General features: G+C 39.2%; 1 protein-coding gene across 2 annotated transcripts; it reads right to left on the reverse strand.

Moving 5' to 3' along the window:
* Positions 1-505: 505 nt before the first annotated feature.
* On the reverse strand, positions 506-20,698 carry LOC129778013 (polypeptide N-acetylgalactosaminyltransferase 2-like). Of its 2 annotated transcripts, none has more exons than XM_055784644.1 (2): positions 20,440-20,698; positions 506-2,638 (listed from the first exon to the last, which is right to left on the reverse strand). In XM_055784644.1, the coding sequence occupies exon 2, from the start codon at positions 2,440-2,442 to the stop codon at positions 724-726; it is 1,719 nt and encodes a 572-aa protein (XP_055640619.1). In that variant the 5' UTR covers positions 2,443-2,638; positions 20,440-20,698; the 3' UTR covers positions 506-723. The 2 variants fall into 2 exon arrangements, with proteins under 2 accessions (XP_055640619.1, XP_055640620.1); XM_055784645.1 differs by lacking the exon at positions 20,440-20,698 and adding an exon at positions 19,195-19,564.
* Between the last annotated feature and the right edge of the window lie 6,822 nt (positions 20,699-27,520).

Below are 27,520 nucleotides of genomic sequence, written 5' to 3' on the forward strand. Positions count from 1 at the left end.
AGTTTTGGTTTGACCGTGTGTGGAAGCGGGCGGGTCAGCGGATTTTAGAAAAATGTAAAAAATGGAAATTCTGCCGTCGCCGTGGACAAATTGGTCGAATTGCACTACGAACTGCTGCCCCATCCACAGTGTTCTCTAGATTTGGCCCCGTGGGACTTTTTTGTTTCCAAACATGAAAAAGTCACTCGCTGTAAAACACCACTTTTCCAATTTTTTTGTATTTTTTTTTGTAGGCTAAGTGCTTATCGAACTGCCCTCGTATGTGACGCTAATCAATCAACCTCAGGAGCCTAAGCTAAGCCTATTAACAATACAAATATGAAAATACAATCAAATAATACATACAAGTATTGTTTCTTTGACCAAAAACTTATTTTGTTGAAATTTCCTTAGTTTTTTAGAAAAATTAAAACTACCGCATTATAGGTTTTGTTCATAATTGGATCTATTTATTAAAACTATCAAGAAATTGTCATCTCGTGACCATCCCATTGAAAGACCAGTGTGTAGTAATAATTATTCTTTTTGCAGTTTCAGTTTTCTCGATGGATGATGCATCTTATATTTTCTTGGAATGTATTATCATCATTGGAGCGTAATGAATGTAGCTTCTATTTTGGCTTCGGTGATATATGTTAAAACTTTACGCAGATGAACAATAATGAATAACACATACAACAAAATTTATTCATAACGCTTTCTACATTATCTTAATCGCTACTCTCACTTTATGGAAAACTTCCATTGCTGGGAATCGAGCGCAGAATTGCATCTTTCAGCAGTAATGCCTTTCTCTTTCACATAACGTGAGTCCAGACAAACATTGATCTTGCTGTGTTGTATAAGTCCACCCTCTCTTTTGTGCCATTGTTGGTTTGCAGATTCATCGCAGTATTTTAAAGTTACGATGTTGAAGCGCGATCGTATGGAAAAATTCAATAGTGTTAAACAAAGATCCAGATGTTTTATTTGTCCTTTTTTCGTGATGCTCCAATCTTGATTTCCTCCGCTGTTGTGACAGTGATAAAGTCCAACGACTCCGTCCAGTAAATGACCTAGAGTATCCATGCAATACGGTCCTTGTCTTAGGTTACCTCTTGTTTGTTGTTCTGGAATTGTTAGCTGTGGGTAGACATTGTCCAAATACCATTTGAAAGGTTTGCAGTTGAGGTCATGTTTGAGCTGTAAGCGTTCATCAATTTCACCAAAAGGAATATTTTTCGCTAGAGGAACCGCTGCGTAATAGTACTGTTTATAGTCATCCATCCAAACTTCCGCTGCTCGTCTTGTATTTTTAGCGAAAATGTTTCCGCTTCCACCGCCTGGGAAGGAATAAGGGTGCCTTTTGCGAAATACATGACCTACTCGACTACATGGTATGATTTCTAAACTGCCACCACATTGCCAAACACGAAAACTGATCTCCAGGTTTTCCCCGCCCCATATGTCCATTTGTGTATCATATTTCCCTAGTTTTTCAAAATATAGTTTACTTATCACAAATAATCCTCCAGCAATCATTGGTGTTCTAATTGGAGTTGTTGGATCCTTTTGACGCTCATTTCTTTCTGCATTGCTTAAATATTCCCATTTGAAGACGAGATTCCAATCAAAGCCACCACGTAGATCAGCAGATGCGCCAATGTATTGAAAAGTGTCCATACTGATGACATCTATTACAGGACATACCACACGAGTAGGATCTTCTACTACTCTTATGAGCAAAGGCTCCAGCCAATTCACATTGCACTCACAATGACTATCCAAAAAAGTTAACACCGTAGCTGTGGCCGCATCAGCACCTTTGACTCGTGATCTAACTAAACCTTCCCGTTTGTCGTTTCGAATAACTTTTACTTTATGAATTTTAGACAATTCCTGGCCATCTTCCGGAAAATCCGAATAATCATCCACGAGGATTATTTCATGTATCAAATGTTCTGGCGATCGATTCAGTACACTAACTATTGTTCTTAGAAGAGTGCTACGTGCTTCATTGTGGAACGTTATTATCACACTGGTGGGCGGCAGGTTATTTGACCATGCTTTTCGACACATTAGGTGACGCGTGTCTGGAAGTTCGCGATTGCTTTTTAAACTATCGCTAGCTTGTTGATTGAAACGATTCCGTATGTAGGGATCTTCTCCTTGTTGTAGGCTACCTTTTTGAATGAATCCTATCTCGTCGAAGTAATCCCAAGTATGTCTAGGCGAGGATAAGTGAAACAGAGTATTGGAAATTGGATGCTTGGGCGATGTAGATGGACTGAACAGATGAGATGATGTATCGATAGATACCATTTTTTCTGTTACAACAGCAGTTTGCTCATCGCGCAATCTGAGGGCACGATTTTTATTTTTATAGCTACCTTCGAAGTAGTATACTGCAATCAAGATCCATGATATACCTAGTATCAGTAATATTTTCAAATTCCTCCGCATGTTACACACTAAACAATCTTAAAGATCCGGATTGACTCCAATTAATGTACTTTTTTCCCCTTATTACAGTGTCGTTTATTTGACTAGAGATGTTTAATCGTTGAACCATAGAACTATCCTTTGCTATCTATGATGTTTAACTGGGAATCAACTTGCGCTGAAAGTTTTGTGAACATCTGCACCCATTTCTGTTGATCTGAAAAAAAGGAGAAAATTAAGATTTGATAACATAACTTTAGCAGATTTAACATAACAATCACAATATATAGTGTTCTATATGTTATTTAAAAGCTGATACCTCTTATGAACAAATTAAGGAGTTCAGTTTTGACGTAGGACTACGTCTTACATTAAGGGTGCATAATCAGAAAACAGGTCACGTTTTTATGAAATAAAGTTAACGTTAATAATTATTTTTGCTGCGAACGGATTTTTAATGATTTGCATACCAATCGAATCGCAAATTTTCTAAGATTTGTTTGAAATGCTATCAGGGCTCTGCATAGTCATAGTCAACTGAGGATAGTCAGCTGACTATCTGACTGACTATACCCGTCGGGCGTTGAGTCGCTATCTCCCTCTACCGACTCGACTATATCATTTCATTCTTTCCAGTCGAATTGTCTTCATTGCATTTTGAAGTGACTTCTTCCAAAATGACATCGTTCCTCTCTCTCCCATGTATAGTTTGCATGCATAGATGTTTGAGTTCAACGTGTTTGACAAACGCTACAGGTGAGCTAGATTTCACCTTCGAAGATTTCGGGCCCTGTATGCTTTACATTACAATCCCATAGTCTGTATATGGTTTGAATTCATGAAAATTGGAAGCATTCCCATTTCCCCATACATTTGTTCTGTCCATTTGTGTGCTTTCCAGAAAAGAGCTGTCAATAACGGGCAACTTATGCAGCCGCTAGAATAGAAACAACGAAGGGGGATAGCGAAACGAGAATATTTGCGAAGTAAAATCCACCCTTGCATAGTAAGTAAGCTGTCGCTAGCGTATAGGTATTGCATCTCCTCTGAGGAAAATTCTCAGAATCTTTCTGTGTCCGAAACAACAAAGGTCGATTATTCTGCTCGTTTTTGTGTTTTATGTTTCCCCTCGAGCTGTGAAAGCTAGCGAATATTTCACTTGAAGTGCATCTGGCATTACAATTAACACAACCATCCGAGCCATGGCAAAGCAGGCGAAAAAAGAGAAGAGTGCAAATGATTATAGGTCGTTTCTAGCCATCAGTGTTTGGCTTTGTGTTGCTTATTCTCGTTGCGTGAGACATAGTACTTGTTCCTTTTCTGTATGTGTGAATAGCACACCTCCGATACTTTTAGTTGTCATTCGTATTTGGTCTCATGCGCATCGGCTTTGTTCTGATGCAACAAGCTCCTAGCTTTGTTGACGGTTTTGACCGAGAGTCGAGAAACGATTTTCCATAAACGATCATTCTCGCGATGTTCTATTTTATCGTTGCAACAAGGACTCTGCATAGTCATAGTCAACTGAGGATAGTCGGCTGACTATCTGACTGACTATATCCGTATTCAGTTAGTAAAGACTTTTGGCTTCTCCACGCAGTTTTTCCGCCAAAACGACTAAACAGTCAGTCGGGCGTTTGGTCGCTATCTCTCTCTACCGACTCGACTATATCATTTCATTCTTCCCAGTCAAATTGTCCTCATTGTATTTTGAAGTGGCTTCCCCCAAAACGAATTCGTTCCTCTCTTTCTCTCTCCCACGTACATGTGCATGCATCGATGTTTGAGTTCAGTGTGTGTGCGCTATTTTGCACGCTATTTACTAATGCTAACGCGAGGACCTTTATAGCATACTTGATAAATGTCCCTAAATGTCCCTGCTCCCTTGGCCGAGTGGTTAGCGTCATAACTAACATACCGGGTGTTCGGGTTCGATTCCCGTTCTGGTCGGGGGAATTTTTCGTCAAAGAAATTTCCTCCGACTTGCACTGTGATCACGCGTATTCTAGAGCTTGCCACTCAGAATGCATTCAAGGCGTGTTATTTGGCATAGAAATCTCAACTAAGTACTAATAAAAATGACGCAAGTAATACTACGTTGAGACGGCGAAGTTCCTCTAGGAACGTTAGTGCCATTGAAGAAGAAGAAGATAAATGTCTAAGTTCGTTGGTTTGAGTTCACGATGGGCAGACAATAATGTGCGATTCACATAGAATGTTACGGCAAAGAACGTCTACGTTCCGTCAACGTCTCCACCAATTCACACATGCAGTCAATGCTTGCAACAGCACCGTCACGTAAAACGTCGCACGAATGATTTATTTAATGTTATTCGTGGTGTCGCCACCTGCAACGATTTGAAGTTACAATGCCCTCTTTCGAATCAGCATGCCTAGAACCAGTTCTAAATTTAGAAAAAATCAATGAAAATCATTGAATTATATTATTCAATTGCTTAATTCCTGTCATTCATCAATAATAATATTTAGTTTTTTTTCTCAGCTAGTCGCGGAAGATTTTGACTATGAAATTTGGAATTAAGAGATATGTTGGCATAAAAAATACAACCAAAATCAAAACAAAAGCCGAGCCCAGACAAAAACCCAACGAACCATCCCTCTCCGTTAATTATTTTTGTCTACAAATCTTGCCGCTCGTTTTTGTTGAACGTATGCGTTGCCGGTGTATGTGAATGTTTTCATAAAAATTGCATGGTAGAATAACTGACGTAACGGAACGTGACGGGACGTGAACGTGACGTGGATGTTGTATGTGAATCGCAATTAAACCCTCCATTGATAGGGTATCTTTTTTTTGCATCAGAAGTCATGTTTTCGTTCCGCTTTATATGGACGTAAAAATAAGATTGCGTACGCGGGTATAAATTCCGTTCCTAGGGGAGTAGAAATGTGGATTGAAGTCAGTTGAATGAAGAGGCAGATTTATATTCATTAGTCGAGTAAGTTAAAACAACCACTGACTGGACTTGTTCACCAGTCATCCTCGCTAGTCAACGCTAGTCAATTCATTCTCTAATCAAGTTACTTTTGACGTAGGATTACGTCTTTCGGGAACATATTGGGGTACAAATTGAAAATCGAAAATCGAGCACATCGTGAAAATTGTCCAATTTCAAACGCTTATTGCTCAGTCATTTCATGATGGATTCATGAAATTTTTGCGTCAATCGATTCTGGCACTCCATAACAATTTTTCATATTGAAGAAAATAATATATGTCATGAAACTAACTATCGAACTATTGAAAAATCTCAACCCCTATCCTAACGGAATTACTCTCTTTTGGTTGGTTGAAATTCACGATACATGTGGCAGTTCCCTAACAGAGACATCAAAACCAAGCTGCCTGGAGGAGATCGACATTGCAAATACATGAAAGTAGGGGGAACTTTTATTCCCACCGAGAAGTGTTCCCTAACAGAGACATCAAAACCAAGGTGCCTGGGTGAACTCGGCATTGCCAATATATGCAAGTCGGGGGCATTTTTATATTCCAAGTTGGGTGAGGGATACGATTAATTCTAGCAAATAAAAAGACGGGTGGGTAATGTCGGGGACATAACCGGAGTGACGTAGGACTATGCAAAGGGGACAGCTTTTGTTAAATATATATTTTAAATATATTGTTTTATTTTCTTCACCTACGTGAATACCTACCTATCTACCTGAAAAATGGATTAGTTTACTGTTTACTCTTTATGAATATGTTAATGGTTCTGAAAAGAACCTTTGGTGTTGTGTTTTTGTTATCACTCGATATCCCCATCTTGTTCGGCTAAACCTTCCTGTTTAGCGATTTGTTGTCACTCGCCACAGCTTTCACAGTTGGAAAATTTCTTCCCATCCAGCTTGTGACATATTTTACAGTAAATTACATTCAATGGCACGTCGCATTACCACCACTCAGTGCCGGATTGGAGGTAATTTTAACCTGTAATTGAACATTTGCGATGACAGTGGTACAGTGTCGACTTTCAATGTGGGATCATAATTTGGATCTCTATATTTACAAAAATGTCCAACTAAATAAGTCACATTACATGTCCGTCCAATTAGCTAAATGTCGAACTAATTGTAGATTACTGTACTTTCAATCTGGAAACAATTTAAGAATTGGTGGAAATTGAATAATCAGGAAAGTCCCCAACTATCAATAAGCTCAGAACAACTGCCAAATTCACATACTCATCAAATCCTGGCAAACAAATTATGAAAACATCAATTTGTGTTTTATTATTATTTTGGATAATGTTTTAGAAAGCATTGAACTTTATTTCCTAAACTCTTTTTTGGAAGGTTTAATGGCCCTGAAAAGCGCCTTGTTTTATGGAATGGTTCCAATTTAGAAAACTTAGTACTCGTGGTTTTGAAAAAAACCATTTCGAACGCCCTCGATGCCGCCTTGTTCTGGATTTGCCACCAAAGCAGTTTGTATAAAGAACAAACTTTTTTCTTCTGCTACCTGATGCCGTTTTGCGATTGCGTTTGCCACTCGCCATTCGCTGCAACTGTCTGTTGTCTTGATGTCCGCCGAACCGAATGTGTTATGTTCCGAATGCAGGTTTTCTTATCGTCGCGAGCAGCTTTGCCAGCCAACTCGATCACTCCGGCGGCCGAAACTATATAACGCCGGCTAGGTGGACTGGTACACAGGTACTAACGCGCTCGACCTAGCTACCTTTTCCGGTGCAATTGGCGGATACACCTACGGGAAATTGCAGACCACCACGGTTCGAGCGGGATTTTGCCTTTCCCTTCACTTTTCCTCCTTTGCCATATCCAACCATGGCTGCTTGTGTTGGTTTGTTGATGTGAGGTGATGCGAAACGATGCGGTGTACGGTTCGGATGAGAATGATCGTTACGGCAGCGGAGAGGGGATTTTTAAGCTGACTGGCTGGCTCGAGAATTACGCATGTGTGAGACTGCGACCAATGTTTCCCTCATTTTTTTCTTTTTCCTTTCCAATCGTGCTTCATTCTATTTCGCTGCTGCTCTGGTTGCCCGTTTTGGTCGGTACGATTTGAGGAGCACAAAATGGACCAATCAAAAATGGGCACATAGTGTATTTGGACAATGCTTGATATTTCACAATTATTCAATTATTTATCTCAAGAAAAATGAAATGTTATTCGTTATGATAGATGCGTAGATATATTTCCTATCAATTGATGCAAAAACCTTTGCGATCTATTGAGAAACGCTCGAGTTATAAGCGTTCCAAATCTTGCATTTTTTCCTACTTGTTCAGTGCCTAGATTTCCATTTCACCCCCTATATCTTCCGGTTAGACGTAGTCCTACGTCAAATTTTAAATCTGGAACTTTAGTGTTGGTTGCCTCGTGACATTTCATATCAATGACCGATCGTGTATTGTGAAAAATTTAGCACAAGTGTAAGTGTAAAATTGTTGTGTTAAAAATCACTTGATATATGAAACGATTTATTTCAATTTTCATAAATAAAAACCAAGCTGTGTTCCCGCTCGAGAACGGGTCGTTCGGTTTAAGCTGTCTGTTTTGTTATATTCATTTTTACTCAAGGAAAGTTTATACGGCGAGAAAAATTGGAAAAGTGAAGAAATATTAGAAAATGTGATTTCCCACATGCTCTATATATAGTATAGGTGTTGGTGTTGTTAGTCCAATTAAAATTCGCATTGGGAATAAACATTCAGAATTCAAATATTTTTCTCTACATTAAAGTAACATATTTTTACTGATGTAAAAATTGATAATTGTGTTCGGTATTGGTAATTAATTATTATAAATTAGTGAGTCTTTTTTTTTCATCCATACATAACACAGGGGCCTCTAATCTAGGATCACAGAGGGTGGTTTTCATCATATCTCGTTCCACTTAAGCGTCTTTTATGTGATACGTACTATCCAATGACTGTTTGCCATCCTTCTGTCATCATCACTCGGTAAACACTGGTGGAGTGAACAAACAATACCGAACAACCAAACAAAACGGGTCTTTTCAGGGCCATCAAATCATTATCAAAGAGTTTGCCGATGTTAATTTTCACAATTTTCACAGGCCTCTTTTGTGGCTAACTTCTGACTACCTAGCTCGTTCGCCATAGATAAAAACAGGTGGTAGTCACTTGGTGCAAGGTCCGGACTATACGGCGGATGCAAAAGAACCTCCCATCCGAGCTCCCGGAGCTTCTGGCGCGTCACCAAAGAAGTGTGTGGCCTGGCGTTGTCCTGATGGAAGACAATGCGACCTCTGTTTATCAAAGATGGCCTCTTCTTCATGAGTGCTACCTTCAAGCGGTCCAGTTGTTGGCAGTACAGGTCCGAATTGAGCGTTTGGCGATAGGGAAGCAGCTCATAATAGATTATTCCTTGACAATCCCACCAAACACACAGCAGAACCTTCCTGGCCGTTAATGAGGGCTTGGCCACCGTCTGAGCCGCTTCAGCGGGCTTCGACCACGACCGTTTGCGCTTCAAGTTGTCGTAAGTGACTCACTTTTCATCGCCAGTCACCATCCGCTTCAGAAACGGGTCGATTTTGTTGCGAATCAGCAGCGATTCACATGCGTCGATACGGTCAAAGATGTTTTTTTGCGTCAACGTGTGTGGCACCCATACATCGAGCTTCTTTGTGAATCCAAGCTTCTTCAAATGGTTAATAACGGTTTGATGACTTATCCCCAGCTCTTGGCCGATGCTACGGCTGCTACTATGCCGGTCTTTCTCGGCTAATTCAGCGATTTTGTCGCAATTTTCGACGACAGGCCTTCCGGAGCGTGGCGCATCTTCGACGACCTCTACACCAGAACGAAAACGTTGAAACCATCGTTGTGCGGTGGAAATGAAAAGTGTATCGGGTCCATAAACTGCACAAATTTGCAGCTTGAGATGCATTTTTGCCTTTGTCATAGTAGTACTGTAAAATATGTCGGATTTTCTCTTTATTTTGCTCCATATTTGCGACACTATAACTCACGAACGACTTAACCAAACAAAACACTGTCAAGGACTATATTATATTATAGCACTATAAAAATACCTTTCCAACAAGCTATAGTATGACTCGATACAATGAATACAACTAGAACTACGCGCTTACAACCACACCTCGCGGAAATACCGCAGGACTTTTTTGACAGCCTAATATCAAAAATCAACAGATAGACTAACGGAATCCTACGTCAATTATGCGGTCGTGTCTCGGACACAACCCTCCTGTGACTTTTTATTTTAACGTACCGTGCATGCGGGAACTGGTTTTTTTCTTATGTTGGTACGACCTTAAGACGCACATCTATCAGGATTTAGTGCTCTCCGATCATGACCCATTACATGAGGTTATGCACCAAAGAACCAAATTTCAAATCTAGTTTTAGAAGAAAATTGAAAAAGTTGTTTGAATAAGCACTAGTTCTATTATTAATTCTTTGAAACGAATTTGATTTTTAAGCACAAACCTTCGAAAGAGACCAGTTTAAAAAACTACATAATTACACAAATATTCTAGGTTTTCACTTTTTTATGTTTCTTGAGATATCTCTGCACTTGCTTAACCAAACTCCAATTATTGAATGGATAATTAAATATTTGTTTGAAAAGTCGTCATTTTATAATTCATAAAAAACAAGCATTTGGAAAATAGCTGTCATGTCAAAAAAATAGAACATTTTTTTAATTTATCCGGTGCACCTAAATTCAAACATTCTTATACTTGGGTTTCTCTGACAAATAATGGGAGTCAACAACCCACAAGATTTGGTTAAGGTCGGTCCACAAATAGAGAAGTAACAACTGTCTCAAGAAGTTGTTGCCACGTCACGAAAGGTATACGATCCATTCCAACGTGATGTTACACCATTTTGACTCACTACAAACACTTTTTTTACGTTTTCATGTATCAACACACAAATTTAAACGATGTTATTGTAAAATTGAGAAAATTTCCAACAAGAATCATCTGTTGTAGAATATTTTATAACTAGATTGGCTTGCTGTCAGTCAAATACATTCATGAAGTGACAACACTTAACTTTTTGCTGTTTCAGTCTATTGAACATTAATGATTAATTTAATTGATTTCAGTTCCGTTACAAAACATACGAATGAGCTTTCTTCTATGTTTTGTCAACAGTAGATGAACGTAGATTCCAGAATATAGAATATAAAAACATTGAAAACCCATACGATTTGGCTATTGGATACAGATGTCCTGCCAGCGGAAGTCGAATGTTTTCCGACACCATTTTGGAGTCGAGGATGGATACTTCCGGTTCGTTAAAAACGGATCTAATAGATCGGGAATGACATTAAAACCCACAATATAAGATTAAATTTTTATACAGAACAGATAGGATTTGAGCGAGAGGGATATAATGTTAGAGAGGAAAGCACTTAACGTTAGAGCGACGCGTGTAGAGTTAGCCAATAAAAGAGCACATACAAATTCACACGCAATCGTCAAAAGTCAACGATCAAAGTCAACGAAAACGTAAAAGTCATCTTCAACACGCAAACATAAATGTCCCTGCACAGGTACGCGCGCATGCACACTGATCAACACAGAAGCACCGCTCGATGAGCCAAGATTGTGCGAGCCATTGATGGCAAGCACCAGAATGAACGTGTTAAATAATCACGATGTAAAACTGGTGGTCGGTTTTGGACCACCCGACTTTTTTTCCAAATAAAGGCATGCCGTGTACTGCATGTAACAGGAAGATTCAATTTATACAGCTTATTCTGATGAACAAACCATGAGCAATTAAAATTGCCTTGTTTTGTAATGTTTCGCAATCTATAACAACATTGAACTCATTTTCCATACCGGTTCAAATATTTCTACTCTGTTTTTGAAGCAACGAAAACGCAAAATGGCGCTAAAACGCTATAATGAAGAGAGCCACAGAAAAGTCACCATATAATCAGCACCGTTCCCGAGATACAAAGGGGGGGTAGGTTCAGGAGCACCGGTCGCGTTAGGACCAGCTCCCCCCATAAGATGAACTTTTGCAAGGGGAAGGGGAGATTTCAGAGAAAAAAGAAGCTCAGAGTATTCAGAGTAATAAAAAACATAAAACATAGTACATAGCTTGCTACAATACGGTGAAATTCTAATTTAATACAACTTACTGATTGTGTGACGTGACAATGCTTTGTGTAGATTGTTTTTTCGCACAGAGCATGTTGTCACATCACATAATGCATGTCGATTTTTGCAAAGTTCCTGCGAGTTTTTTTGAAAAACTGACAGGAATCCACGTTCATCTTTTGTTGACTAATCATAGAACAAAGTTTATTGGTATGTTTTGAAACGGAACTGAAAATACAACATTAATGTTCAGAAGTCGGAAACCGCAAAAAGACAGATGTTGTCACGTCACAAAAGTATTGGGCTGACAACAAGCGAATTCAACTGTAAAATATTCTCCAACTGAAAATTCTTGTAGGAAATTTTCTCAATTTTACTTTGTCATTGTTTACTATTTGAAAATCGTGTAAAAAAACCTGTTTTTAGTGAGTAAAAACGTCACGTCACGCTAGAATGGGTATCATTACTATCTTCCTGTACGGCGCAAACGACTTGGATTTCGCATGATGATAACGCGCCAGCGCATCGAGCCTGAATTGTACTGAATTATTTGACCAAACATCAAGTAAATATCATCGAGCAAGCGCCGTATTCACATGATATGGCCCCGTGCGACATTTTTGACGTAGGACTACGTCTAACCGGAAGATATAGGGGGTGAAATGGAAATCTAGGCACTGAACAAGTAGGAAAAAATGCAAGATTTGGAACGCTTATAACTCGAGCATTTCTCAATAGATCGCAAAGGTTTTTGCATCAATTGATAGGAAATATATCTACGCATCTATCATAACGAATAACATTTCATTTTTCTTGAGATAAATAATTGAATAATTGTGAAATATCAAGCATTGTCCAAATGCACTATGTGCCCATTTTTGATTGGTCCATTTTGTGCTCCTCAAATCGTACCGACCAAAACGGGCAACCAGAGCAGCAGCGAAATAGAATGAAGCACGATTGGAAAGGAAAAAGAAAAAAAAGAACGAAACATTGGTCGCAGTCTCACACATGCGTAATTCTCGAGCCAGCCAGTCAGCTTAAAAATCCCCGCTCCGCTGCCGTAACGATCATTCTCATTCAAACCGTACACCACATCAGTTCGCATCACAACACATCAACAAACCAAACCAAGCAGCCAAATCTGGACATGGCAAAGGAGGAAAAATTAAGGGAAAGGCAAAACCCGCTCGAATCGTGTCGGTCTGGAGTTCCCCGCAAGGGTAGCTAGGCCGAGCGCATTAGTACCAGTGCACCAGTCCACCAAGCCGGCGTTATATAGTTTCGGCCGCCGAAGTGATCGAGTTAGCTGCCAAAGCTGCTCGCGCCGAAAACAAAACCCGCATTCGGAACAGAACACATTCGGTTCGGTGGACATCAAGTCAACAGGCAGTTGCAGCGAGTGGTGAGTGGCAAACGCAATCGCAATACGGCAGCTGGTAGCAGAAGAAAATAGTTTGTTCTTTATACAATCTGCTTTGGTGGCAAATCCAGAACAAGGCGGCATCGAGGGCGTTCGAAATGGTTTTTTTCAAAACCACGAGTACAAAGTTTTCTAAATTGGAACCATTCCATAAAACAAGGCGCTTATCAGGGCCATTAAACCTTTCAAAAAAGAGTTTACGAAATATAGTTCAATGCTTTCTAAAATAATATCCAAAATAATAATAAAAAACAATTTGATTTTTTCATAATTTGTTTGCCAGGATCTGCTGAGTATGTGAATTTGGCAGTTGTTCTGAGCTTATTGATAGTTGGGGACTTTCCTGATTATTCAATTTACAACAATTCTTAAATTGTTTCCAGATTGAAAGTACAGTAATTTACAATTAGTTCGACATTTAGCTAATTGGACGGACATGTAATGCGACATAATTAGTTGGACATTTTTGTATACATAGAGATCCAAATTATGACCCCACATTGAAAGTCGACACTGTACCACTGTCATCGCAAATGTTCAATTACAGGTTAAAATCGTTTCCAATGCGACACTGAGTGGTGCTTCGGCACGTCGCATTGAATGTAATTTACTGTACAACATGTCACAAAGCTGGATGGGAAGAAATTTTCCAACTGTGAAAGCTGTGGCGAGTGGCAACAAATCGCTAAACAGGAAGGTTTAGCCGAACAAGATGGGGATATCGAGTGATAACAAAACAATAAACTCTTTAGAATGAAGATAATTTTGTGATCCTGAAAAGGACCCTTTTTAGCCTGCATGTGAATCCAACGAGCGAACAAATCATAATGAATGTATTTTTTTGCCATCGCTGCCTTTTAACGCTCATTCGTTCGTCTCGTTGGACTCGTCCCTTTGGCTGAGTCTGCCGATTTGTCTCTATCCTGTGAGCGTGTACCGCTAGAGTATAAAGCGCGCGGATCCAAAAAAAATATCTCATTTTCTTTCAAACCGTAAACCAGTTCCTGCTGTTGTACGGCATCGTTTAGCATCGCATCGCATCACATCATAAAAAGAAAACAAGCAGCAACGTGGACGTGTTGACGTAACAAAGGAGGACAAGTTAAGGGAAAGGCAAAGCCTCACTCGAACCGTGCATGTTTCCAGTTCCCTGTTGGTCGCATTCATTGATTGCTCCGCAAGGGTAACTAGGCCGAACGGATTGGTGCCGGAGCACCAGTATACCTAACAGTGGTTATAGAGTTTCGACCGTCGGAGTGCTCGAGTTGGCTTGCAAAGCTGCTCACGACAATCAGAAAACACGCATCAAGAACAGAGCAGCTTCGGTTCGGCGCTCGTCAAGGCAACAACTAGTTTCAGCGAGTGGCAAACGCAATCGCAAAACGGCAGCAGGTAGAAGAAAGAAAAAGTTTGTTTATACAGACCGCTTTGGTGGCAAAACCAGCCACCGTAAAACACGGCGCTTTACAGGGCCATTAAACCATTCAAAAATGAGTTATTAAAAGTTTTTCACAATACCAATGCATTCTAAAGTGACATAATATGACATATAATATAAACTGTTTTGTTTTGTTTATACTTCTTGCACTGGTTGGGGTTTTTTAAATTGATCATTCAGTTTTCACAAACCCATGTACAGTTTCCGAATTAAAAGTGGCTTCAAATTACAACACATTGTATGCAGGATGGCATTAACGAATTTTCTCGGTAGCAAGAACTGCTTTCTTTGGTTGACTGACTGACGTTACATCTGCATTGTATAGGAAAATAACTAAGGAGCAACATGATGAGCTATGTATTTCCTGCTGCTCTGTTCTTATTTTAAGTTCTTATAGTTCGTTTATTTTTCAACAGATCGTCTCCAAAACCTCAGTTCTTTTGACGTAGGACTACGTCTAACCGGAAGATATAGGGGGTGAAATGGAAATCTAGGCACTGAACAAGTAGGAAAAAATGCAAGATTTGGAACGCTTATAACTCGAGCATTTCTCAATAGATCGCGAAGGTTTTTGCATCAATTGATAGAAAATATATCTACGCATCAATCATAACGAATAACATTTCATTTTTCTTGAGATAAATAATTGAATAATTGTGAAATATCAAGCATTGTCAAAATGCACTATGTGCCCATTTTTGATTGGTCCATTTTGTGCTCCTCAAATCGTACCGACCAAAACGGGCAACCAGCGGCAGCAGCGAAATAGAATGAAGCACGATTGGAAAGGAAAAAGAAAAAAATGAACGAAACATTGGTCGCAGTCTCACACATGCGTAATTCTCGAGCCAGCCAGTCAGCTTAAAAATCCCTGCTCCGCTGCCGTAACGATCATTCTCCTTCAAACCGTACACCACATCGGTTCGCATCACAACACATCAACAAACCAACCCAAGCAGCCATGTCTGGACATGGTAAAGGAGGAAAAGTGAAGGGAAAGGCAAAATCCCGCTCGAACCGTGTTGATCTGGAGTTCCCCGCAAGGGTAGCTAGGCCGAGCGCGTTAGTACCAGTGCACCAGTCCACCTAGCCGGCGTTATATAGTTTCGGCCGCCGAAGTGATCGAGTTAGCAAAGCTGCTCGTGACGATAAGAAAACCCGCATTCGGAACAGAACACATTCGGTTCGGTGGACATCAAGACAACAGGCAGTTGCAGCGAGTGGCGAGTGGCAAACGCAATCGCAAAACGGCATCAAGTAGCAGAAGAAAAAAGTTTGTTCTTTATACAAACTTATCGAAATGGTTTTTTTCAAAACCACGAGTACTAAGTTTTCTAAATTGGAACCATTCCATAAAACAAGGCGCATTTCAGGACCTTCCAAAAAAGTGTTTAGGAAATACAGTTCAATGTTTTCTAAAACATTATCCAAAATAATAATAAAACACAAATTGATTTTTTCATAATTTATTTGCCAGGATCTGATGAGTATGTGAATTTGGCAGTTGTTCTGAGCTTATTGATAGTTGGGGACTTTCCTGATTATTCAATTTACAACAATTCTTAAATTGTTTCCAGATTGAAAGTACAGTAATTTACAATTAGTTCGACATTTAGCTAATTGGACGGACATGTAATGCGACTTATTTAGATGGACATTTTTGTAAACATAGAGTTCGGGGTCCAAATTATGACCTCACATTGAAAGTCGACACTGTTCCACTGTCATCGCAAATGTTCAATTACAGGTTAAAATCGGCTCCAATGCGACACTGAGCGGCGCTTCGGCACGTCGCATTGAATGTAATTTACTGTCACAAAGCTGGATGGGAAGAAATTTTCCAACTGTGAAAGCTGTGGCGAGTGGCAACAAATCGCTAAACAGGAAGGTTCAGCCGAACAAGATGGGGATATCGAGTGATAACAAAACAATAAACTCTTTAGATTGAATATAATTTTGTGATCCTGAAAAGGACCCTTTTTAGCCTGCATGTGAATCCAACGAGCGAACAAATCGTAATGAATGTATTTTTTTGCCATCGCTCCCTTTTAACGCTCATTCGTTCGTCTCGCTGAGTCTGGCTGAGTCTGCCGATTTATCTCTATCCTGTGAGTGTGTACCGCTAGAGTATAAAACACGCGGACCCCAAAAAAATATCATATTTTCTTTCAAACCGTAAACCCGTGTGGTTGTACGGCATCGGCATCGTGGACGTAACAAAGGAGGACAAGTTGAGGGAAAGGAAAAGTCCCACTCGAACCGTGCAGGTGTGCAGTTCCCCGTAGGTGTATCCGCCAATTTTTCAGCAAGGGTAGCTAGGCCGAGCGCGTTAGTACCAGTGCACTAGTCCACCTAGCCTTCGTTATATAGTTTCGGCCGCCGAAGTGATCGAGTTGGCTGGTAAAGCTGCTCGTGACGATAAGAAAAACCGCATTCAGAACAGAACACATCAAGACAACAACAGGCGGTTGCAGCAAGTGGCGAGTGGCAAACGCAATCGCAAAACGGCATCAGATAGCAGAAGAAAAAAGTTTATTCTTTATACAAACTGCTTTGGTGGCAAATCCAGAACAAGGCGGCATCGAGGGCGTTCGAAATGGCTTTTTTCAAAACCACGAGTACTAAGTTTTCTAAATTGGAATCATTCCATAAAACAAGGCGCTTTTCAGGGCCATTAAACCTTCCAAAAAAGAGTTTAGGAAATACAGTTCAATGCTTTCTAAAACATTATCCAAAATAATAATAAAACACAAATTGATTTTTTCATAATTTATTTGCCAGGATATGATGAGTATGTGAATTTGGCAGTTGTTCTGAGCTTATTGATTTTCACCAATTCTTAAATTGCTTCTAGATTGAAAGTACATTAATTTACAATTATCTCGACATTTAGCTAATTGGACGGACCTGTAATGCGACATATTTAGTTGGACATGTTTGTAAACATAGAGTTCGGGGTCCAAATTATGACCCCACATTGAAAGTCGACACTGTTCCACTGTCATCGCAAATGTTCAATTACAGGTTAAAATCGCCTCCAATGCGACACTGAGTGGCGCTTCGGCACGTCGCATTGAATGTAATTTACTGTACAACATGTCACAAAGCTGCAAAGCAAAGCAAAGAAATTTTCCAACTGTGAAAGCTGTGGCGAGTGGCAAACGCAATAGCAAAACAGGAAGGTTTAACCGAACAAGATAGGAATATCGAGTGATAACAAAATACAACACCAAAGGTTCTTTTCAGAACCATCAACATATTCATAAAGAGTAAACAGTAAACTGATCCGTTTTTCAGGTAGATTTTCAGGTTCACGCAGGAGAAGAAAATAAAACAACATATTTAAAATATATCTTTAACAAAAGCTGTCCCCTTTGTATAGTCCTACGTCACTCCGGTTATGTCCCCGACATTACCCACCCGTCTTTTTTGTTCCCCAAGTTGAAGTTGCCATCGTGGGAAGAGATTTCACTCGATCGAGGAGATTAAAGAGAATGCCGAGGGAACTAAAGGCCATCTCTTCGTCGGCCTGCCAGGGATGCATGGAGGACTGCGTCAAGCGATGGCACACGTGTGTTGCTTGAGATGAATAATATTTTGAAGGAGATAAAAAATTGTCTGAAATTTAATTCTAGTTTGTTTTATTCAAACATTCCCGGTACTTTCTGATCACAGGGTATCATAGCATGAAAAATTACCGTTCCTATAGAATAATTTCTTTCATGTAAGTTAATAATCACAGAATTCCACAAAATCAAAACATGTTATATTTGTTCAAAATTTGTAAATTTGTTCATTGTGCCATGATTTTAATTCCGGACATTTTTAAATTCATGATTTAAATACCGAACACTCTCATGCAACTTCTTCGATAAAAAAAAACATTATTCACTTTGTTTCGTCGTCCGGATTTAAAATCATCTTCTTGATGAGTTTCTTATTGCGAACATAGGTGTTGTAAAACACGAATATTTGTTTTGATTTTTGCCATGTCTAAGATTCTGTTGGACACTAAGATTTTGAATTCATTTCTGGGAACAATAGGTGTTAACTGGAAAAATAAGCCTTCCATCATGGCATTGATACATCATAATAGCTTCTAGCATTTTGAGGTAATAAACTGCATGGAATTAACTATAAAAACATTATCCACCAGCCTTCGTGTTATATTCGAAAAAAAAAACAGATCTGAAGATCAGCTGGATATAAATGCGAAAAGACCGAAAAGCGTAAATATCACAACCATGTAAGGATTACAAAGCGTAAACTGATTTGTGAAAGGATTCGGCGATTCTTTAAAGGGCGAGGATGCACGAGCGAGTGCCGACAGTGGCCCTGAAGCAATATTACTATTAAACAGCCAACATCTAAGAAGCACAGAATTTGTGGAAGATTGGTGGTCTCTTCAGGCATTTAAAAAACATTGATAATGTATATATTTTGTGTGCATCGTTGCTGCTCTGTCGAATGCTGGAACAGTATTCGAATGGTATGAACACAATTGTGAATCGTAGCCAAATAAAATCTAATATCCGAAGACGAGTTGCAGAAGAACGAATTAGATTTTGGAAATCAGATTTTTGAATTAAAACTGAACGAATAAGAAAAGTGTGTACACTACTGTGTACTACGTGATAATGCTTTGGTTAATTCACGAGTTTACTCAATAATCACGTTAATAATTGGAATGGAACGAATTTGAAAGCAGTTCTCCTCAGTTTGAATGTACCCATCGCATCGCGGTTTATGTATACTGTATATGCCTTTCACCAATGTACTGGTGGTACGAATTAGTATGTACAGTTCATATCTAAATATACCTCCGATTGCTTCGTGTACACTTTTTAACGTTACTATTTGCCGTATTAATGTTTGGAAGATTTAATGTATTCGTTTAACTAGTGAAAGTACTAATGCAAAACTACTAAATCAGTCACATTCTAGACACTTAAATTTGTAAATCACTAAGGTGGCACTTTGTGAACATGAATGTCACGATAGATCACAATCACAATTCTTGTTTAAAAACTGTGTGATTAGGAGGGACGTTTCTGATGCCAATTTCTGAACCCGAAATTCACTGTATTAGATATTTTGTGTATACGATTGCAATATCGCGAATATTCAGTAACGCGACTAGTCGGTTAATGTGCGTGCGGTTCAGTGCATGATCAACAACTGACTCTGAGTACTACTTTTCATCTCGTACCTCTCGATTCATTGTTTCATGCGGTTGCATACTGGTACGGCTCGATTGTTGCCGATGGTAGTGCTGTGGCATGTATAATAATTGGAGTGAGAAAAAGACTGAATAGAAATACTCACACAGCAACTTTCCACGACCAGAAGTGTTATTCAAATTATTTTGGATGGGTTTCGCGATTCACTAACTGTACAGTAGTACGCAACGGTGTCTATCACGGGAAAAAGATTTGAAAACGCTTCCGATCAATTAATATCACGTGCAAATTAGGCAAATCAACACGTACATTTTGTCGCCGTACGTTAAAACACGTGAAAACGACATCTACTAACATGTGTTCACCCGGATACGAACAATAATTTGATTTACATTAATGTAAAAAATAACTGTAACACGCATTTTTATGTCCAAAACATTCAAAAAACAAGTGTGACAGATGCCCATTAACAAAATATGTATATGCGAATTTTGAATGCTTCGGTACAATCAGGACGATGATGATAGCGTGGCTTTTTAGAAAAATAATTTAATTTATGCAGATCATTCAAGTTTGTTAGACACTTTAATTGACGGGGGGAAAGAAATTTTGTCTACACAGTGTGTTGCTGTGTGGATAGTGCACGATTGTTAAACATTTGTGGTACAATCGATAAATTGCCATTTTGTTCTGGTATATAAGCAAAATATTCAGCAAACACATTCAAATGAATGAGAATAGATTTACTTTCAAATCGCTAATTTGTTAAAATTGCAATAAAGATGATACTAATGCCGCCTTGCTAAATGTATGTTTTAACAGATTGACTAGCAGTGTTTTGATGGTTCGAATTAAGAATTCAAGTTATTAAATCTATAATAATACCTGCGACATAATGTTTTCTATGTTCTGATTTTGTTGTTTTTATCTTCTTTAACAAAGAAAACAAATGGTTATGATATTGTCTAATATTACATGGTTCTGGTTCTGAACATATGAATTGATCTTTCTCCGCACACGATTTGTAACATCCTACATCTTATCTGGTTAGTAGAAAACACCGTTTTGTAAATTATAACCAAAACAATAACTACATTTCACAATCCAACCAACTACTGGAACTTCAAACACAGTTGTGTTGTACGCGTGCGTTCATTGAAAATCAATATTATTCGTGTGTTGAAAGCAGATGGGTTTATGCCAGATACTTGACAGTATTCAATAGAAGGAATGGCAATTGAATCATATTATCATACATAGAAAAAAACTGCTATTAAATAGTCGGATATTTTACGCAAAATTAATTTATTTTATTTTTTTTATTCCATTACATATTTACAATATTATGCAAACTTCAATTGCATATGTTACAGGTATTCCATTGATTATGTGAATTCTACCTCGAAAAAGGTTTTTGTTGCTTCTGGCAACATGACGACGAGGGGAGCTTCTGGTTTCCTGGGAAAATATTTTCAAAAATCTTTAAGTCCCAATTTCTGTCCGTTAATGAACTTATTAAATGGACGGTGAAAAACCCTGATTATGATCAGGGTAAAACCTGATCATATTTCCAAGACCTCCCATGTTTCTTCGACTTCAAATCCTTACAGAATCTCTCTTCGACTATTCATGAACCATTCTAGGTGCGGGAATGCAGGTAAGTTCAACACCCTCTCGGGTGAAACCGACGCCTTTAACCCTTTCGCTACGAGCGTCGTTTATAGGCGACATACGTGCAAAGTTTTGTTTTGACCGTATGTGAGAGCGGGCGTGTCCGCTAGTTCCATTTTCAACGGAAAAATTAGATTCGTTTTTAAACCACGCCCATCGAAAGGCACGAAAAAAAGTCACAGGAGGGTTGTGTCCGAGACACGACCGCATAGTTGACGTAGGATTCCGTTAGGCTATCTGTTGTTTTTGGATATGTTTGAAGAATTACCTCGTTGAACTCTTTGATAATGATTTGGTTCTAATGTCTCTGTTAGGGAACACATTTCGGTAGGAACAAAAGTTCACCCTACTTTCATGTATTTGCAATGTCGATTTACCCTAGGCAGCTGGTTTTGATGTTTTTGTTAGAGAATACATTTCGGTAGGAACAAAAGCTCCCTCTACTTTCTTATATTTGCAATGCCGATTTCCCCCAGGCAGTTTGGTTTGGATGTCTCTCTTAGGGAATACATTTCTGTGGGTACAAAAGCTCCCCCTACTTTTATGTATTTGCAGTGCCAATTTCCCTCACGCAGCTTGGTTTTAATGTCTCTGTTAGGGACCCGCCGCATGTGTCGTCAATTTCGACCTATCAGAAGTGGGTATTTCCGTTAGGATAGGGGTTGAGATTTTTCAATTGTTCGATAGTTGGTTTCATGACATATATTATTTTCTTCAATATAAAAAATCCGAAATGTCCGAAAAAAAAAGCCGAAATAATCATCCCGAAGCAGAACCGAACAACAAACCAACACCAGCAACAGTAATAACAACAGAAACATCAGCACCATTAATGCAATAACGTCATCGGGACCATGAGTCACCCTTTTCTGCAGTGCCGAACATTTCATTTATTTATTTATTTATTCATTTTCGTCAAACAAATGTAGACTACATACTTATATATTAATGTTATAATGTTTTCTTAAGTTAAATATTATTCCTACGGTACATGTTTCTTTTTAGCTGTTTTTTATTCATTGTTGTGTCAATTGTTGTGTTAATTAAGTGCTGATTGTATATACGCATCATGCGATTGATAGGAGCGTTATTTGTATAATTTGTTCTGGATGTTTTGGTTAGAAACAAATTGCGTGTTCTTGACGCCCAAGTACATAGAAATTTATTTTTTCTAGTAATTCAGCTGATTGTACTCGTTGCGAAATTAGATGATTAACAAAACAAAAACATTGAAAATTTACGGCGTTCCTTTAGTGATTGGATGTTTATAAGCATGCAGCGTGCTTCATATGAAGGAAGTGAAAATGAGGTCAAGTTCAATTTCTTCTTCTTCTTAAATGGCACCAACGTTCCTAGAGGAACTTCGCCGTCTCAACGTAATATTACTTACGTCATTTTTACTAGTACTTAGTTGAGATTTCTATGCCAAATAACACGCCTTGAATGCATTCTGAGTAGCAAGCTCTAGAATACGCGTGACCACTGTGCAAGTCGGAGGAAAGTTCTTTTACGAAAAATTCCCCCGACCAGAACGGGAATCGAACCCGAACCCCCGGCATGTTAGGTTTTGACGCTAACCACTCGGCCACGGGAGCACACATCCAGTTCAATTTATGGAGTGCAAATAAGAGAAACTGTTTCTGGACTGACTCAATGCGTTTTTTATGTACGACCATATACGAGTTCCAAACGATGTTACAGTATTCCAGAATGGGCCTTACATATGTGATATATAAAAGTTCAATTTTGTGTGGGTATGAGAAGCGTTTGACAAAGCTTAACACACTATTTGTCTTATTGATTACAGAGTTGTAGTGTTCTATAAATGTGAGTTTACAGTCCAGGACGACGCCTAGATCTCTAACTATTTCACATTTCTCTACATTTTGATTTCCAAGACGTATTACAATATTTGGTACATGATTTTCTCTGCTAAATGTAATGGAGTTGCATTTTTTTACATTCAGTTTTAGTACATTTTTATTACGCCAAGAATGGAATACATGTATTTCGTTTTGGAATGCTTCGATGTCGTTTTCATTACCAGTTTCCGCGAAAAACTTCATGTAGTCTGCATACACAAGTACATTTATACGCTTGAGAACGAGGGAATGAAAAGAAGAGGACCAAGATGAGAGCCTTGTGGGACTCCCGAAGTGACTTTTACTGGATTTGAAAGAGTATTTTGAAAATGAACAATTTGTTCCGGCACCAATGAGCCAGTTTAAACGTCCTTGTTCCATTCCAATTTTCTGCAATTTGAAGAGTACACCCAAAATTGATTTTTAGCTCATGTTTTGTCATCCCGATTTATGACATTAAATGAGACATAACATAACAGAAAATGTCATGACTCACAAATACTGGTAAGTATTTGTATAATATACATGGTACGGTAATATAAGATTAATACGAGCGAGCGAAATAAAAGACAAATAAGATTTCCGCATACTTTGCCACATACATGGCCCAGGCCGAGATAGATATAGATCTCCTTCAAGCGCTCCTGTTTTACTCTTAGAAAACAATTTCCAATTTCATTTGATAATCAGGTGCAATATTATCACGTATTTGCTGAACAACTGCTGAAGCATCATTAGCCATGTGGATAGCGTGGTCGTGTAAATCAGTCTTGCTTACAAGCCGGCCTTGGTTCGATCCCCGTTGTCGTCGTTTGGACTTTTTATTTTGGGTGCATTCCAAAAAAAGATGAAACAAGAAAAGTCACAGGAGGGTTGTGTCCGAGACACGACCGCATAATTGACGTAGGATTCCGTTAGTCTATCTGTTGATTTTTGATATTAGGCTGTCAAAAAAGTCCTGCGGTATTTCCGCGAGGTGTGGTTGTAAGCGCGTAGTTCTAGTTGTATTCATTGTATCGAGTCATACTATAGCTTGTTGGAAAGGTATTTTAATATAGTCCTTGACAGTGTTTTGTTTGGTTAAGTCGTTCGTGAGTTATAGTGTCGCAAATATGGAGCAAAATAAAGAGAAAATCCGACATATTTTACAGTACTACTATGACAAAGGCAAAAATGCATCTCAAGCTGCAAATTTGTGCAGTTTATGGACCCGATACACTTTCCATTTCCACCGCACAACGATGGTTTCAACGTTTTCGTTCTGGTGTAGAGGTCGTCGAAGATGCGCCACGCTCCGGAAGGCCTGTCGTCGAAAATTGCGACAAAATCGCTGAATTAGCCGAGAAAGACCGGCATAGTAGCAGCCGTAGCATCGGCCAAGAGCCGTTATTAACCATTTGAAGAAGCTTGGATTCACAAAGAAGCTCGATGTATGGGTGCCACACACGTTGACGCAAAAAAACATCTTTGACCGTATCGACGCATGTGAATCGCTGCTGATTCGCAACAAAATCGACCCGTTTCTGAAGCGGATGGTGACTGGCGATGAAAAGTGAGTCACTTACGACAACTTGAAGCGCAAACGGTCGTGGTCGAAGCCCGCTGAAGCGGCTCAGACGGTGGCCAAGCCCTCATTAACGGCCAGGAAGGTTCTGCTGTGTGTTTGGTGGGATTGTCAAGGAATAATCTATTATGAGCTGCTTCCCTATCGCCAAACGCTCAATTCGGACCTGTACTGCCAACAACTGGACCGCTTGAAGGTAGCACTCATGAAGAAGAGGCCATCTTTGATAAACAGAGGTCGCATTGTCTTCCATCAGGACAACGCCAGGCCACACACTTCTTTGGTGACGCGCCAGAAGCTCCGGGAGCTCGGATGGGAGGTTCTTTTGCATCCGCCGTATAGTCCGGACCTTGCACCAAGTGACTACCACCTGTTTTTATCTATGGCGAACGAGCTAGGTAGTCAGAAGTTAGCCACAAAAGAGGCCTGTGAAAATTGTGAAAATTAACATCGGCAAACTCTTTGATAATGATTTGATGGCCCTGAAAAGACCCGTTTTGTTTGGTTGTTCGGTATTGTTTGTTCACTCCACCAGTGTTTACCGAGTGATGATGACAGAAGGATGGCAAACAGTCATTGGATAGTACGTATCACATAAAAGACGCTTAAGTGGAACGAGATATGATGAAAACCACCCTCTGTGATCCTAGATTAGAGGCCCCTGTGTTATGTATGGATGAAAAAAAAAGACTCACTAATTTATAATAATTAATTACCAATACCGAACACAATTATCAATTTTTACATCAGTAAAAATATGTTACTTTAATGTAGAGAAAAATATTTGAATTCTGAATGTTTATTCCCAATGCGAATTTTAATTGGACTAACAACACCAACACCTATACTATATATAGAGCATGTGGGAAATCACATTTTCTAATATTTCTTCACATTTCCAATTTTTCTCGCCGTATAAACTTTCCTTGAGTAAAAATGAATATAACAAAACAGACAGCTTAAACCGAACGACCCGTTCTCGAGCGGGAACACACCTTGGTTTTTATTTATGAAAATTGAAATAAATCGTTTCATATATCAAGTGATTTTTAACACAACAATTTTACACTTACACTTGTGCTAAATTTTTCACAATACACGATCGGTCATTGATATGAAATTTCACGAAGCAACCAACACTAAAGTTCCAGATTTAAATTTTGACGTAGGACTACGTCTAACCGGAAGATATAGGGGGTGAAATGGAAATCTAGGCACTGAACAAGTAGGAAATAATGCAAGATTTGGAACGCTTATAACTCGAGCATTTCTCAATAGATCGCAAAGGTTTTTGCATCAATTGATAGGAAATATATCTACGCATCTATCATAACGAATAACATTTCATTTTTCTTGAGATAAATAATTGAATAATTGTGAAATATCAAGCATTGTCCAAATACACTATGTGCCCATTTTTGATTGGTCCATTTTGTGCTCCTCAAATCGTACCGACCAAAACGGGCAACCAGAGCAGCAGCGAAATAGAATGAAGCACGATTGGAAAGGAAAAAGAAAAAAATGAGGGAAACATTGGTCGCAGTCTCACACATGCGTAATTCTCGAGCCAGCCAGTCAGCTTAAAAATCCCCTCTCCGCTGCCGTAACGATCATTCTCATCCGAACCGTACACCACATCGTTTCGCATCACCTCACATCAACAAACCAACACAAGCAGCCATGGTTGGATATGGCAAAGGAGGAAAAGTGAAGGGAAAGGCAAAATCCCGCTCGAACCGTGGTGGTCTGCAATTTTCCGTAGGTGTATCCGCCAATTGCACCGGAAAAGGTAGCTAGGTCGAGCGCGTTAGTACCTGTGTACCAGTCCACCTAGCCGGCGTTATATAGTTTCGGCCGCCGGAGTGATCGAGTTGGCTGGCAAAGCTGCTCGCGACGATAAGAAAACCTGCATTCGGAACATAACACATTCGGTTCGGCGGACATCAAGACAACAGGCAGTTGCAGCGAATGGCGAGTGGCAAAAGCAATCGCAAAACGGCATCAGGTAGCAGAAGAAAAAAGTTTGTTCTTTATACAAACTGCTTTGGTGGCAAATCCAGAACAAGGCGGCATCGAGGGCGTTCGAAATGTTTTTTTTTTCAAAACCACGAGTACTAAGTTTTCTAAATTGGAACCATTCCATAAAACAAGGCGCTTTTCAGGGCCATTAAACCTTCCAAAAAAGAGTTTAGGAAATAAAGTTCAATGCTTTCTAAAACATTATCCAAAATAATAATAAAACACAAATTGATGTTTTCATAATTTGTTTGCCAGGATTTGATGAGTATGTGAATTTGGCAGTTGTTCTGAGCTTATTGATAGTTGGGGACTTTCCTGATTATTCAATTTTCACCAATTCTTAAATTGTTTCCAGATTGAAAGTACAGTAATCTACAATTAGTTCGACATTTAGCTAATTGGACGGACATGTAATGTGACTTATTTAGTTGGACATTTTTGTAAACATAGAGATCCAAATTATGATCCCACATTGAAAGTCGACACTGTACCACTGTCATCGCAAATGTTCAATTACAGGTTAAAATTACCTCCAATCCGGCACTGAGTGGTGGTAATGCGACGTGCCATTGAATGTAATTTACTGTAAAATATGTCACAAGCTGGATGGGAAGAAATTTTCCAACTGTGAAAGCTGTGGCGAGTGACAACAAATCGCTAAACAGGAAGGTTTAGCCGAACAAGATGGGGATATCGAGTGATAACAAAATAATAAACTCTTTAGACTTTTTGTGATCCTGAAAAGGACCCTTTTTAGTCTGTATGTGAATCCAACGAGCGAACAAATCGTAATGAATGTATTTTTTTTGCCATCGCTCCCTTTTAACGCTCATTCGTTCGTCTCGTTGGA

The sequence above is a fragment of the Toxorhynchites rutilus genome, chromosome 3 (genome assembly GCF_029784135.1).
Source record: "Toxorhynchites rutilus septentrionalis strain SRP chromosome 3, ASM2978413v1, whole genome shotgun sequence".
Lineage (NCBI taxonomy): Eukaryota > Metazoa > Arthropoda > Insecta > Diptera > Culicidae > Toxorhynchites > Toxorhynchites rutilus.

Bases quoted from the DNA above. Each gene is read 5' to 3' on its own strand.
- LOC129778013 (XM_055784644.1), bottom strand. From the start codon at position 2,442: ATGCGGAGGAATTTGAAAATATTACTGATACTAGGTATATCATGGATC.